This window comes from Rhamphochromis longiceps, linkage group LG16, assembly GCF_057381845.1.
Source record: "Rhamphochromis longiceps isolate RC_006_pf linkage group LG16, R_longiceps_female_GT1.1, whole genome shotgun sequence".
Lineage (NCBI taxonomy): Eukaryota > Metazoa > Chordata > Actinopteri > Cichliformes > Cichlidae > Rhamphochromis > Rhamphochromis longiceps.
Window position 1 is genome coordinate 33335216 of NC_140572.1, and position 16583 is coordinate 33351798.

General features: G+C 37.9%; 1 protein-coding gene across 1 annotated transcript in view; it reads left to right on the forward strand.

Annotated features, from left to right (window-relative positions):
• LOC146651510 (nck-associated protein 5-like) overlaps nucleotides 1-11870 on the forward strand; it is a 90614-nt gene extending 78744 nt beyond the window's left edge. The window contains exons 12-13 of the mRNA XM_085384522.1: nucleotides 7440-7826; nucleotides 11746-11870. Of these exons, the coding sequence (XP_085240648.1) occupies nucleotides 7440-7826; nucleotides 11746-11870 (512 nt within the window). The remainder of the gene's footprint in view (nucleotides 1-7439; nucleotides 7827-11745) is intronic.
• The last annotated feature ends 4713 nt before the right edge of the window (nucleotides 11871-16583 follow it).

The following is a 16583-nucleotide window of genomic DNA, read 5'->3' on the forward strand; positions in this document are numbered from 1 at the left end:
ATGGGACTGAAATTTCAATCTTAGTTTAATAATGTTCAAATTTGGGCACACGTGTGGGAGAACGCTCCCTGTAGTGGATGTTTCAGTCTTTGATTCAAACTGGAATATCTCAGCAGCTGCTGGATGGGACGGCAGTGGATTTCATGCATCTGTATACAGTGTACAGATGGATCCTGGTGACTTGGTCAGTCTATACCTTTAGGAGCATACTCAGGCAAACTCTGGTAACTGGCATGTGAGAAAACAAGAAAGATCTGCAGTACATCCATTTTCCAGTTCACCTAACATGCATGCCTTTGGACAGTGGGAGGAACTGGTAGTATCTGAAGGAAACTCATTTAGGCACAAGAAAAACATGCAAATTCCACATACAGAAGATCCCAACAGATCTGGATGTTTCGGTGTAGGCGTAGACGTTTAGTTTGCTTCTTGAACTGCAATTACATTTTTATAATCTGTTATTTTTTTATGAAGCAAGGCCACAGCTGCAAACATGGGTTCATATGGGCAAATCAAACTAATCTCTTTCGTCCCTTTTTCCTGTTATCTGCTGGTTAAAAATTTAAAAATTCTGCATTTTGACCAGTTTGGTCCTTAAAGTTCTGGACTGACTGTCCCACTGGATCTGTTCTAATTACCCTTTTGAAAACAAATGCACAGACACATTAGGGTGGAGTGGGTTTTTTTACCTGTGTGATTTAATACCAGAGAATCAAGAACATACCAAAAACACTCATGTTCTGTGCTAGGCTTGGATTGCTGCTCAGTAATAATTCGGTGTAGATGAAATCTCTCACAAAGCAAGTTTAAAAAGCATTTAAGCCTGATGCTTACTAACGAGGTGAAACTAAAGGTGTCAATTTATTTAAAAGCAGGCGAGTGGGAAAGGGATAACAGACGAGGAGTAAAACTTTATTTGGCTCTTTCTGCCTTGTGGTCACTCACTAAATTAGAAATAGCGGCTTATTAAACTTTCCACATCACTCCAGTGGAGGACCGGTGACAGACCGTACTGAAATTTCATTGGCCAGAGTGACACCATCGGCGAGGCACTGCAAATATCAAGCATGTTTGATACGGACGAACGCTTGCCCTCGGGGGTTAATCACCTCGTTAAAATTTCAGCGCTGCACCAGCTAAGCACGATCAGCCAAACTACTACTGAGTGAATTAAGTTTGCCTTCAGCTGTGAGCTGAATTATACCACCCAGACTCCAAAATGCTGGGCCTGATGCAGACTCGACAGAGCAGCTTTCAACTTGATGCATTAAAGCGAAGAGGCACAAAACAAAAATACCACAATTAAATTCTCATTTTCAGTCTCATACTTTACTGAGAAACTTTCTGGCTGTGCATTGAAGCCACTAGAGTTTATCTTAGCCACTCCTCATCAAACTGAAGTCTTATTTTAAAATCCAGCTGAGATAAAAACATGTTTTTATTACCCCCTTGTCATGGTCCAACTCATGAGCCATGAAAAGTAATGGCAGAGACACAGTTTAATGCAAATTTGTTAACTAAAAAGAGGCAAAAACTACAATTTTATTAGGTGTGTAAGTCGTCAGGAGTGCTTGAATGTTAACTGTAGGGTGGAGTTTTGTATAAAACCTCAAATAAAAGGTGCACGGTGAATGGAGAGGAAATATTGTGACAGCCAGCTCATAAATGTGCTACAGAGACCAGCCAGGTGCTCCCAGCTGCACTGATTACCAGGAGCCTGCAAGGCAAAACAAAGGGACAAACAAGGGAATGCATAATGCAGGACAGGTTGCTGCAGCTGGGGCGTCACACGCCTGTAAAATTACATGTCTTAAAAGTTTTAAAGTTGTTTGCATGATGGAAATGGACTGGTATTTATTTGTCAGGGTGCGCTCGCGAAGCATGCAGCTTCATAGTCACATCCACCTTCAAATCACCAAGCTCAAGTATTCATAACGGGCAACATCACGGTGGCTACGTCCTTCTTTTATATAGTCCATGTGTTTATCACCAACCAAAGTGCTCATATAACCAAACTAGTGAAACGTGCCACTGACCCGATATGGATAGTCATATGCACAGCTAATATCTGGACAGCATGCGGCGAAACTTTGAATTGTTCGATCCACTATGATATGATTCGTTTGGTTGTTGTCAGGATCTCTGCGGCAGGAGCGGGGCATCCATCATCTTTGCCATAGATTTGCAGCATTCATGGAGTGCCGTATCTGCTCCTTACATAATATCTCCCTATATAACTTACTAAACTATATCATAACGAGTGTGCTGCTCGTTCTGCAGGTAATCATTATTGCCTAATAACAATAGCACCAATAATAATCTCATTTTATAAACCAAAGATGCAAGGCTGGTCATGTAAAAAGGTGCAGGTTTATCAGCCAAGAGACCCTGTTTCATGCCCTGTTTGACTCTCTATTAGCCCTTTTAGTCCTGACTTGGGTCAGCTCGGCACAACTCCATTAAGTCCATTAGGTTTTCGATTAGGTCATAGTACCTGGCACAAAGATCCAAGCAAATCCAAAAACGTGATGTCAACAGACTGCATGCCACAAATTGGCTAACCTGTGGCGTCACCTGATGAGTCATAAGACTTTCTCCTTCACGAAAATCAAAACCGCCCTTTTTGACACTCGGCAACGAGGAAAATAGCTGTACAGAGTCTCGTGAAAAGTCACACACCGAGAGGCAGGTATAACATCACCTTGGCATCCACAACATTTGTGTCGGATACAAATGATGTCATGGGATGTTTGGCTACGTTGTTATAACGAACATGGAAGTGAGCTCATGTTTGAGGCCACTTCCATTCCCACTCAACAATTAGAGAAAAGTTTAGAAAAAAAAAAGGTTTATATTTGTGATTTCAGAGTATTGGGAGGCTGGGCATACAGAAGTGAGTGATGGCAAAGGAAAAGGCTTTGTATGTAAGGCTGGATGCTAAGGAAGGTGTTGATTGGCTAGGCAGAGAGATCAAGCTGGAAAGAATGTGCAGCAGGTTAGGGTACAAACTCCTTTAACCTCTTAAACCCCAAGCCTAACTGATCTCCTGCCTTTTGCCCCCGTATCAGGGGGCGTTGGGGCTTAAGAGGTTAACCAGCTGCATTTGTCTTTAAGCACCATCCAAAGGACAAGATTACACATGAGTACATCAGAGGGACGACTCAGGCTAAGATGGTTTGGACACGAAGTTAGAGAGGCAAGCCTGAGATGGTTTGCAGAGAAGGAATAGCGGATGTACTGGAAAAAGGATGCTACATATGAAGCTGCCAGGCAGGAGGAAAAGGGGAAGCCTGTAGAGAAGATTCATGGATGTAGTGAAGCAGGACATGCAGACTGTTGGTGTGATAGAAGAAGATGCTGGGACAGGATGAGATGGAGGCAGATGATCCGCTGTAGCAACTCTAAAAGGAGCAAGACGACTGGATTTCCCCTTTCTGGTCTGTGTTTGAATTATTTTTCTGTGATGAGTTTCTCTTTTACATTCAAGTCAAGCTTGTCAGATTTTATTTTTGTTTTCAAGTTGATTTTCACTAACAAGATGCCCTTTACTGAGAGGTGTAAATTGCTGCCCAGCCTTTTGACCTATTAAGATGTGAACATCAATACCTTAAATCAGGGATGTCAAACTCATATTACATCATGGGCCACATAAAGCCCACATTGACCTTAAGTCAAACCAGAGAACCAGAGAAAATGCCCCTTCTGTCAGTATGGAGAAATTTAACTATGCATTCGATCTCAATAAACATAAGAAAAAGAACTGCAATTTCAACAGTATTGAACAGTCTCAGTTTTTCAATGTGATAACGAAATGCTGCTGATAAAGACAATGAAGTGAAAGCAATCTGCAATCTATTTAAAAACAGAAGTTTTTGTTAATTCACAGTAAAACTAAAACAAATAAAATAACATTTTTGTTTTTATTTTGATCCTATGGTAAAAAAAAACATAAAAAACAAAAACAAACAGTTTCTATAAACAATAGTAAATAAAGACTTTTCTGTCATTTAGTTGTTTATCTATTGCTTAATTATTTTAATGCAGTATGAATGGCTGTTGGGTGGTCTTCATCAGTAGGAAAGGCTGTAAAACCTATGAAGAGATTTTGACAATTTGATTGTTGTTTGACACCACTGCCTTAAACTTATCGAACACATACCCTTAAAGATGACCTATTGTGCTTTTTCAATATTTTATGTCATATATAAACTATTCATATTAAACATGGCCAGTGTTTCAAATAATGAGGTCAGTTTTTGTGCAAATAATCCCTGTGAGCCAGAAACTAATATTTTAGACTCCATTAAATGCTCCAATTCTGGCAGGTTTTTTTCTGTTCTTGGCTCTGTATGATGTCACAGAGAATAAGAAGATATCCCTAATATTGTAATCAGGACCCACATTAGTCCAAACCAACTACTAAAATAATTTGTCAAGTGACAGCCAATCAGTTTGCTTAAAAGGGGAGGAGCTAAAATGGTTGGCTTTGAAGTATGAAGTCGGGAACTTCTATAGTGAGTAAAGGATTATTTTGAACTGTAAATCATGCAAAGCTACTGCAGTAGAGTCAAAAAATGAAAATACAGAGCTGGAAAAAGCACAGTAGGGACACTTTAAGTGAAACTTTTCTGCTTAAACAGAAACCATGTCATATTATTTTTATGTGTATGCTATATAATTTTTAAATACTAAGTACTGCACTGTTATCTTGTGACATTAAGCAGCTATTGATTGTTCTCAATACAGCTGAGGCTTGTTGTAAGCAATCAATTCTCAGCCTCTGTGATCCTGCCTTTCTAAAGAAGACTTCCAACCTAAGACCAGACTAATCAATAACATTTCTGTCCTACTTCTCCACAGTTCAATTATTTGTTCTTGTTTGTTGCTGCATGAGTACAAGTTGGCTGATTTAAACATAGCTACTTAAAGCTATTATTTAATATGAGGAAGCTGCAGTGGATGACTGTAATCGATGTTAATGTTTTCCAGCTGAGGCTGTAACTTTAAAGAATTGCAATCTACCGGTACTGAGGTGTTTCCAGAGCTTCTAGTTAAAATGTAACTTAATGTTTTTCAGCATTATTGATAATGGTTTTACCATTCCCCTTTCCACATTTGTCTATTTTCAAACATAGCATGACTTTTAATGTGATCATTTTAAGTTCTCAATTAATCGGGGCACAACAGCTTAAAATCAGAATTAGAAAAAAATGAAGAAAAACAGGCTTGAAGAAACCCAGAGGAGCACTCAAAAGTCTCATGCGTGCACATCTTAATTAATAAAGGGGGCACAGCTGTTGCCTCAGCTCCACAGTGTGATTGCCTACAGGCTTCATGCTTCAGGCTACATATTAAAACATGAGTCTGCATGACAACAGCTTGAAGAAATATTTTCTTATTTCAATGATGTGCATGCTAGATGGGTGACTGGAGTGATTCATGTTGTTTTTGGTTTCCTATGATTTACAAAAATGGTTCTCTGATGCAAATGTGGCTGAACAGTGATGCAAAAGCTAAAAAGTCCAGTGCAATTTCTGCATATATTAGTCTTAAATGAGTTAGGCATTTTGTTGTTAATGCACTGAATGTTGTATGAACCTTGTATAACAACTGAGAGACCAGTAAATACCTGAATATCTGTATAGTTAGTTTTAAAAAATTACTTGTGAGTTAAGTTGTGTAGCTAAGTTACAGCCTCCTGGAAAATTGCCCATTCTGGCTATTACTGTATAACATAAATGTTATAAATCTTTACTTCATTCTATTACATAATTTACTGATGGATTAAAAACAACACTGACCTTACATGCAAGTAAGTATCATGGATTAGGTTAGCTGATGAAGTTATTTGCCAAGTCATCCACTTAACGTTTCCACTCAGATTCTGTGAGCAGTAACGTTAGCAAGCAAGATGTGGTTAGCCATCTAGCCATAGCATCTAACATAAGTAATTGGATGACTTAGCTGACCACTTTAAGACAACAGTTTGCTGTGTGACATAGCTAGCAATTCATCTGTGTTAGCAGAAATGCTAGTGTTAACTAATATTAACTGCCTTTCTCATTAAGAGGAAAGACAACTTAGCATTACATTTAATGGTAAACATCCTCCATGATCTAATATCATGTTCATGATACTGTACTTTTCCCAGATGGTCAAATCCTTATTTGGCCAGGTAGCTAATTTTATCTTATCTCAAACGTGGGTATTTCCTTGTCTCAAGGGGCCACATGAGAAACTGGTACTGTTGTTCACTGTTGTGAATAAGCTTATAAAGAGATAGCATTATTACTGAGTTTAACTGAGTTCAGCTTATTGGTGTGGCCCTTCACAACAGTCCCAGTTTCTCATGTGGCCACTTGGGTAAAGTAATTGCCCACCCTTTGCTTATCAGCTAATCCAAACAGATTCCTTGATAGCTTGATTTAGTAGCTATCTAGCTAAACTTAGCTTACTTTCTTACTACTGTTACTAGCAAATTTCTACTTGAAGCAACACCAGTATTTATTTTTTAATTTATATTCTGAGTTTGTCTTTGCTGTGCTGGAAGTTGGTGCTTTGATGATTTTACTGATTAGTGTACTACATTTATAAGCTAATATTAGCTAATGCTGCTTACCAAAGCATTACATCCTTTGAATATTTGTGGAAAAGGGCTCATTTTTCAAGTTACTTTATATTTTCAACAAAAAGTGCTTAATACATTTAAGAATTAACCTTACACCTGTTTAAATAATGCATACAACAGAACCATTTTTATTTAAGATTTCAAATATTTTGTTAATTAAATATCCCCAGCAGCGTGCATTTGTCTTTCATGTCACATGCCATTGTGTGCATTTCACATTCACCATGTGACCAGTGCATGCTAACAGTCAGAGCCATCAAACAATATCTGTAAAATGAAAGCAGTGGTTCAAGTGGACCCGATTTGGCTGAGTCATTTTCTGCTGGAGAGCAAAGAAACCATTACCCTGCCTCACACTTATATAATTAGATTGGACTGCTTTTTGACTTGGCTTTTAAGGCTTTTGAAAGTTAGACCGTGAAAGAGAGGAAGGAAAAGACTAACCATGTGTTGCAAATGACCAGAACACAAGGATCGAGCTGCTTAAAACAGGCAAACAGTCAAGTTATGTGGTAGGAATAACAAGGAGGCACGAGAGAATCAGTTATGATACTGCAGAGAAGATCCATTATTATTGATTGATAAAGCTGCCCTCACTGTAACAGCTCCTGGAGACACAAAGTCAGCTAGAGTACCAGATAAATGATTAACAATAGGCCTGTTAGTATCTATATTCATGTACCGTACATATTTATTTTAAAGGTTACTTTAATGCCACTTCAACCATGGTCACCCCTCTGTCTCATTCCTGATGTTCTCCCTTTTATTCCCTCCACCCTGAACCACTTCAGCTGTTCTCCTTGTGCCGCAGGCTCCGGCTGCAAGATGCGAACGTTGGACAGTGGAATCGGGACCATCCCCCTTCCTGAATCCTGTTCCTTCTTCTCCTCCATCCTGCACCTCCTCCCCAAATCCTCATCAACCCCAGAGCAATCCCTCAGTCCTCCCAGTGTCCTTGGCTCCTCCAGCGAGGACGCATCTCCTTCCCCGTTACCCCGGTGGAGAATTCCCTCCAGCTATAAGGACGGCAGCCATGCAGGGGTGCCAAACTCTCTGTCCGATTCCTCCATGACCCATATCCAGTCAGTGCCTTTCCCCACTGTGGCCTTCCTCCAGCCCATCCAAACCCCGTCTGAACCCATTATGACCTCTGCCAGTGTGTGTGAAGCCCAGAGCAGGCTACCCAGAGCACCACAAGGTACGGTAAAATGACCAAAGGTACAGCTTTGAACTTTGGACTGCAGGAATAAAGCTTATAGTAATGATGGAAACTTTTATGCTCTCTTACTTAATCTTTCTTACTTGTAGCGTTGCTGGTATAATGTTCCGAGTTTGATCTATGTAACAAACACTTATCTTATACTTGATGTAACATCCACCAGATCACCAGCAATCCATTTAGAGTGGGTTTTGGCTAACATTTGGCTTTTTCTGTGGAAATTCCACCTGTTTGGAAGTGCCCAAATCCAAATGGAAAATCTTTTATCTGGAAAACTGCAAATTCCAAAATTTATGAGAGTAAAATATTGTCTAGTAATTTCTCTGTTTAGCATGTGGCTAAAATAAAACCCAACCATCACCCCAGACAGGTCACTGGTGACACAGTGAATGTAAAGAGGTTAACTCCTCTAAGGTATACGTCATCATTAGTTATGACGCAAACCCCTTTAGATGTGTCTATGTTGGAAGTGATTCACTCATGTCTCATCGCTTGGAAACTGTCAGTTGGTCACGATCAGATATTCAAGGCCACAGTTGCCTAGGTAACAATCTATCGTATTTACTACCAGGTCATATGTAAGCAGTATCCTGAGATATCATTGGTAGCCATTCAGTTTCTCAACTAGAAGGTGTGAAAACTTTACCTTAGGTCCCGCCCACTTCGTGTCACCAGATTTTTTAACGTCACCAAACATCATCAACTTTCTTTGGTCTGATCACCATGTTGATCTCTTTCACTCTGCAGATGCAGCGTAATCATAAGTCTCTGTCTTATAACAGAGTAAAAAGGAATTTTTTTGAAAGACATGAAAAAAGTTTGATGGATGTTACAGTTTTTTTTTTTTACTCCTGACATTTTTTTAAATGATAAAAATGACATATTATGATAGAATACGTTTAGGGTTAGAGTTTGAGTCTTCACCAATGACGACTCAGACCTCAGAGGGTTAACCCTGTGTCTTGGCAACAAATACAATGGCTTTCTTTTTTTTATTTAAAAGTTTCTGATATGTCTCAGTTGTGGTTTGTTTGTTTTTCTGTGTCCTGATGGTCAAGACTTTTTGGACACAAATCTACTGTCTTGATATCTTATGGTTAGTGGTTGAGACTTCTTATCTGTGAGGACATGGATCTAAAAGGGATGCATTTCCATCGTGTTAGCACACAAGCGGATTGGGATATAGGAAATTTAGAGGACAGGTGAGGACCTTGGACTATTTGTGGGTATCCTCAACCTGTTCCTCAGCAGTATTTTTGTTGTCATTTGGCAAATCATCATCCTTAAATCAATTCCTGTCACCAGGGAGTGCCCCTTGTTTTTTTAAGGTTCCTGCACCAGATCAAAGATTTCTAAGACATTAGTAAATAAAACCAAATGCTATGAAATTAAGGCAGAATAACAACAAAATAATTTGGTAAAAATTAGGTACTTATTCAATTGTCCAAAATGAAATAAAAATTCATTTTAATGGGTGGTACAATATAATCCAGGTGAATCCCAGGACCTAAGACTTTCCAGTAGAACACTTCTTCATATCAGTGTTATTCACTTCACCTGTCAGTGGCTTTAATGTTGGTCTAAGTAGGCACTGTGATTTAAAAAGATGATCTTGCTTTTTAAAGCCTCTTAAAGAACAGGCTTTATTCTTGACATTTACTGCTCATTTCCTTTACAAAAGACATATCCAGAGAAAATCTTGCTGAAGGGAATTCATTATTCATGTATCTATTGAGCACTTAGCACATAAGGAAATTTCCTGAAGATCCACTCACATTTATCCACATGTTCTCTGCGTTATTCAAGGTTACCGGGGAAATTGAAGATTCAAAGTTCAATATTTACCTTTATATAAAAGATTGCTGGAAGCGATCACGGTGTCGTTACAACAAGCGGAGCCTTTATCATGGTACTGAGAGCATATTGCACACATGGCCTGCTCAGTATGCTAATGACACGGCATGTAGAAAAAGGAAAAACACAAGAAGCAGGTTTACATTTTGAGGCGGTAACTTTTAATCAAACGAGAGCTTAAATGAGAACTTTTGATGGCTGACTTTATAAATTAACAAGTTACTTATATAAGCTAATATTAATTACAGCTCATTCATCATTTTGAAGTGCTATCTTTGGCAGGGTTATTAAGATTTTCAGCTGAAATTAAAAGCACTTTTTTTCCCTTTTCTTTCCATGGTGAACTCTACCATTCCCTTACTGGTTTAGCCAGTTTTTCAACCAGTCAGCACTTTACCTAACACCACACGCTGTTGGCATTTTTGCATAGCCAAAGACCTACATAAGCAGACACCAAAGGGATACCATAAATACCACATCACACTATAGTTCACAACTCATTTGTTCCTTTTTTATTTTCCTTGTTTCCCCCCAATCCCCTTTTACTTTTGTTTTTACTTGCTGATTACGTTTAGATGCTCAAAAATCTTTTTTTTATAGTTTATAAATCAAATATGATTTGAGTTAAATACATTTATTCCTAACAGTAACCCCTTTACGGTGAGAAATTGGTTGTAGCGGAGAAACCAATCAGGGAGAGAGGCTGATGCAAAATTAACACAGGAAACAAAAGAAACAAACGTTTTAATTAAAAACAGGAAGTAATCAAAGGAGATTGATAGGGACATGAATAATAACAAGTACCCAAGGAAACTTACTGATAATGGAGGCTAGAAGACCTACACTAAACATCAAGATAAAGTCAGGGAAACACAGGAGGACAAAGACAGAAAGATGTGACAGAGGGATGAACAGAAGGGAAAACACTGAGGGAATCTTAATAGAAACAAAGACAAAAGACCAGGAACCAAAACATAGGATGCAAAACTGAAACTAACCATTAGAACAACCACTGGAAATGAAGCTTGTGATCTACTAGATTGTTGAAATCAATGCAGGAAACCAGAAATCTGCCAAACACAGAAGTCAAACCTTTAAAACAGTTGTAGTAAGAATAAAAATATTTACCTGGAATTCCAAACCACAAAATAACAAAAATCCAAGGACTGTGACAGGTCCTCTTTCATAGGGTCCATATTTAAACGTTGGAGGACTTAAAGTAAGTCCCAGATTTGTCACCAGGACAAACCTCCTTATCAGGGAGCAATGGGTTTTGGACTTTGTCTCTTTATTATTCAGACACCAAGTCAGTATTTGATGCCCTGAGACTGAGGATATGTTAAACCTGCATTCTTGATAAGCAAACAGTTGAGAACCTCCTTTTCCTCATATTTCTTAAGAAAAACTGTTTAATTTTAATACAAAGAGCTTATGAATTGGATCAAAATGAAGGACCATCTTTTAAGATAGACAAATTTTAGATATGCTGACTATGAGAGAAAAATTAAAAGCAGGTGAAGGATGAGGGAGAAACAATAACTTTTTTAAAGGACTCATAGTTGAATTAGTTTGTATAGATAAAAAATGCCTCAGATCGCTTAACATATGGACCATTTAGCTTGGTTAGACATTGTCCAGAGGAGCAAATAAGTGAACAGTTAATGTCTCTGACTGTTTTTAGGTGAAATGCATATTTAAATGTTTGTCTACACAGGACATCCCACAGTCAGAACAGTTTTATTTAAGCATCCTAAACTGTCACTCCCTATCTGAAAAACATGTCTTCATTTGCATTATTTTTCACATGTGAGGTGGCTGTTTGAGCCAAACATTTACCGTCTTTCTGGATGTCAGCTGCAGCTCCTTTAGCGTTTCTTAGATCTGCTGCCACTTTGAATTCAGGATGATAATCGTGCTCTCTTTGAAGACGTCAGCCTGTCAGCGTCAAGCAGTTCTTCTAACTCCACATTTGAGTCTTGTTCTTGACATGAGTGAGAACATTGAGAAAACAATGTCTAAAATTAGTTTTATTTCATCCTTTCAGGTGGATTGGAACCAAAGAAGTTGACCTATATTAAATCGAAAACACGAGCCACTCCGAGCCAACAGAAAGAACAGACGAGACTTCAGCTGGCCAACTGTAAGACACCACATTTATTTAAGAGATAGTGTATAGTGAGGTCCATATATTTTGAACACTGGCAACTTTTATTTTAGTTATCCACAATAACAATCCAGTTATAGCTATGTGGTGTGATATGCCCTTAAAGTGCAGACTTGTATTTGAACAAATATGATTCTGGACTAAGTGTAATTGGGAGAGTGTGATCCAAACGACTGAAATATTTAACCGCAATATATAAATAATTTATAATATGACCTTTCTAATGTCGAGGCTGGTAAACCTAACTCCTGGAGAATTTTCTTCACTCAGCTAAATGTTGCGAAAAGAGTTTTTCTTTAGAAAAAGAGAGAAATCTTTGTTGTATGATTCACGGAAACAATGCTTCCCAACACACTTGGAATAATCTCTGGACCTTTTACTAGTTTAGTTTATGAAGAAATATGAAAGAAATCTCTAATGCTGGTCCATTAAACAACATTTAACTCATTCACTGCCAGCCATTTTCAAATCAGGTAACTCCCCACTGCCAGGGTTTTTGAGCATTTTTACTCATTTTTGAAGAGCCACAGAAAACTGTGTGTTATGATCATATAAACGCTGAACCTACCAAAATGAAGAACAGACTCTCTTCTTTCATCCAAAAAAAAAGCTTGTTTCTACCATTTTCCATTCTTTAGTAATCAGCTGTAGAAGAGAGGTGGGTTCCACCAAAAATGCCTGTTTTGACCAAAAAAAGGGAGAAAACGAGCTTTTTGTGAAAAATACATTTCAAGCAGAAAAGTGCCTTTGACACTAATATTTCTTGCTTTGTGACGAGGTTGTATTCTAGCCCCTCCCATTGAAAAACGTAATTGACGTCTATAGACGTCAATGGCAGTGAATGAGTTAAGTTAACTGAACAGGCATATTTGTACAACTTGCATGAAAATATGTGACTGTGTCAAGCTTTGCTGCGTGGTGGGCAGGATGTAGGACCCAAATGCAGGAAGTAATGGGAAGTAAACTCAAAGAGGCAGCTTTATTTTGACTGTAAACTGTAAACTTTCTGTAAACTAGAAACTGGGACCAAAAACTCCAACTGTAAACTAGGAAACGGCTAAGAACACAGAGGGAAAAACACAGAATAGTGAGGATGCAATGCAACAAAGGGCAAAGGAAAACACAGGGCTTAAATGCACAGGCAAGACGACGAGAGGACCAGAAATCGCGAGACAAAGAAAGTGACATTAGGCAAGGACTATCAAAATAAAACAGGAAGCATGACATCACATAGACGCAGACTTGACATGGAAACAGACAGTCTCTGGAACAGAGGGAATACTAAAGCACTAGACTTGGGACACAGGGAAAACATGGGAACAGAGACTAACCACAGGCTGAGATAAACACTAAGGGAGAGAGGACTACGATCCCTGAAAACTAAAGAAACCCAAAAACATGAACCTCAGTAATCAAAGAATATAATTCCATAAGTTGAAACACAAATACCGTGACAGACAGTATGTGCAGTTTAGACAGTCTGCACTTAAAGCTCATGGCTGAAAGTCATATAACTGAAGCTTTAATATGTTTTTGCACACAGCTAGAATAACACATTTAAGTCAGTATCTAAAAATATATGAATTTTTAACTGTATGCATATTTTACATGATACACAGTTTATTTTTATTTTCAGATTACCACCACCGAAATCCAGTGAACCAAATAATTCATCTGTAAAACATGCACTGAACCATTAAAACACATGGCTTTTATGTGTAATGAACTTTGATCTGTAGCCTTGGAAAATGCAAAATTATGAACCCTCCAACTGCCGGGGTCACAAGGACTTTTAAGGACTAAAAACAGTGTCAGAGTTTGTTCTAAGTACTGAAAATTACATACTATTAAGTTGATTTTAACCCACTGAAAAGGTTTACTGGCAAGTTTCATTAAAGTTTCATACTTTTTCAGTTTTTATCTACCAAAATAAATGTGAACTCTTCTTTCGGGAGACTCGTCAGACACGTTCAAATGCTGCCTTTAAAACCTGTCACTGGAGCTGGCAGTTATAAAGACAGACCAAGATTCAGTAATTTCACTTTTTCACACTGCACAAAAAAAAGACTAATAACTTTTTCTTTCAAACTACACTTTGCTTTCAAGCCCATTTTCATCCCCACTGAGCAGAAAGCACGCTTAATGGTAGCAACTGAAAACATGACTAACACAAGTTTGCCAAACATCATTTGCATCTTTCTACACTACATTAACGCTGGCATTTACAACGGTTGTGTGTGTAGTAGTAGGTCGTGAGATGTGCCTGTGGGTTAAAAAATAGCCACAGGTTATGAGCAATCACAGCAAGATGCACATAAAGATTCATGAATACCTTTTTATTTATAGAAACACACTCATCGAAGTGTTTCACACTCCTCAGCAGCCCATTTCCAATATCTTTATGCAGCGATTACAGAGAAAAGGTTGAAAAATAACAGGAAAAACCAAAACAAGTCCAGAACAGTTTCTCAGTCCTCTTTAGTAATTATTCTGCAAGTATCTGGAAGTCTGCTGGAGGGATTAAGACCATTCTTTTAAAAGATGTTTCCTCATGTGTTGGCATGAAAATTCCTCATTAGTGTTTGGCTGTGTTAGGATCTAGTGACTATGAAGGCCATAAATGCTATTCACATCTTTTTCATCCTCATCAAATCATTCAACAAGCCCGTGTGCCATTTTGATGGGGGATCTGATGACCAGGTGCACCACTTTATGTAAGGCCCCATAGTGTGTTAGGCCCTTGTCGCCTTCGTCACACAAACTGAGACAATGACCCACATTGTGGTGTTGGTTCAAAAATTCATAAGTTAACACTGCAGGAGTGTCACTTTTATCCAGTGACTGTGAGAAAAGCAGTGAAGGCTTTCATGATATGTCAATAATTCCAAAGAAAGCAGGTGGAGGTAAAATAACTTGTTTGGAAAGCCAACAAAAAAGTTGAAATTTAGCTGAGTTATGGCAGAAAAGGCACATGTCCTCCAGCTGTTATCATGATAGCAGACAAAAAATAGCTTTGCTATCATGTCACAGGTATTGCTGGGCAATGAAACAGTCCAGTTCAGTAGATTTATTTGGCACATGTGGCTGCCTTAACAAGTGGACCTGAACTATGATGGCATCACATTGTAAGGGTCAGGGATTCAGGTTTTTCCTATTGATTTTTCACCCACCTTTATATTCCTTGAATCAGACTAGTTATCAGTTTTGTTTCAGACTATGTGTGGAACACGTCAGGAACACTCATCAACATGCAGTGACGGATGTTGCTGTTTTATCTTTGCCCAATGGGATCAGATCACAGTTGTCCTATTTCAATTTAAACCACATTTTATCCCAGATACATCTTATGTTACCATAATTTAAGGTGCTTAGGAATCAGTGACAAGACCTGCTGACATTTTTTTTTTGTGTGAAATTAATTCTCTGTATGCAGCTGCAGTTGAGGAACATAAAGTGGAACCTTAAGGCAATGTTCACTCCTCAGCCACTTTATAACCAGCAAGCAAAGTCAATGCAAAAGATCTACCATGTACTTTTATGCCCTTTACCGTATACAAAATAAACCAAACCCCACTCTTTATAGAAAAAAGCACACTGAGCTACACAAGCAAACACAAATTATAGCCTGTCCACAAATATATGAAATTGTGGCTCAGAATTAAAATAGCAAGTACAAAGCTTCAGTTTAGTTGCAGATGAAGTTGCTGTGCTGGTGGACATGGCTCAGCCCAGCTCTCAAAAAACTGCTTATAAAAAGTCACAACCTCAACTTGTATAAAACCGTGAATATCCATAAAAGTTGCTTTATGTACCTGAGAGTGTGAGATCACTTAAAATCACAGGAAAGACACTGATAAAGAGGTAGTGTCTGCGAAAAAAGCTGAAATTACAGTGGATCTCTGTGGGGCAGTTTAATGGCAGTCCTCTTACTCCAACGAGTCTGCTGGCTTTGAGGAAGAATTTTCATACTTTTTAGAGATAAAAGGATCCTTGTTAAGTAAAAAGTGTGAGCTCAGCAGGAGGCTAGAAATACAAATTTTCAAAGGACTGTTTCTGCTTTTCACAGTCCACACTGTGGGCTCCAGAAATACTATGCAAAAAAAAATAGTGTTTAAAATTGTTTAACTTTTTTATCCTTTCATTAATAATAAATAGATCAATAAATAATAAAAAATAAATTAAAGCGCATGACAGTAAACCGTTAAGTCATTTTCCCTGCTGTAAATTCGTACTTTTGTTTACTTTTTTTTGCGTATCTTTCTTTTTTTGCAGGTATTGCTTATATATTTGTAAACTTATTTATTTCTCTACCCTCTTTTTATAGTTTTACATTTTAATGCATTTCTGTATCAATGTGCAAAAGAAGAGGCTCTTATTGAGTCAATTTATTGGTTGATCAATAAAGTTTTATTAATAACTTTTTTTTAATTTCTCCATTCAAATGTAAATTCAAATGCCAAATGTGTAACAATAAATGCAGATATTTATTGATGCTATTATTTTGGTAACAGTTTATCATTTTTTACAATTATTTATTTATTAGTTTTTGATTTTGGCAGACCCTGCTCTCTATAAATTTTCCCCAAAGAAAGCCTGTGAGCTGATTAATCATCTTTAAAGGCATTTCTTAAATATTCCATTATATTATTATTATTAATCACAGTTTGGGCTTCTCCTTTAAACTAGTCTCATTTTGGATATTGTTTGTGTGGTTCAGA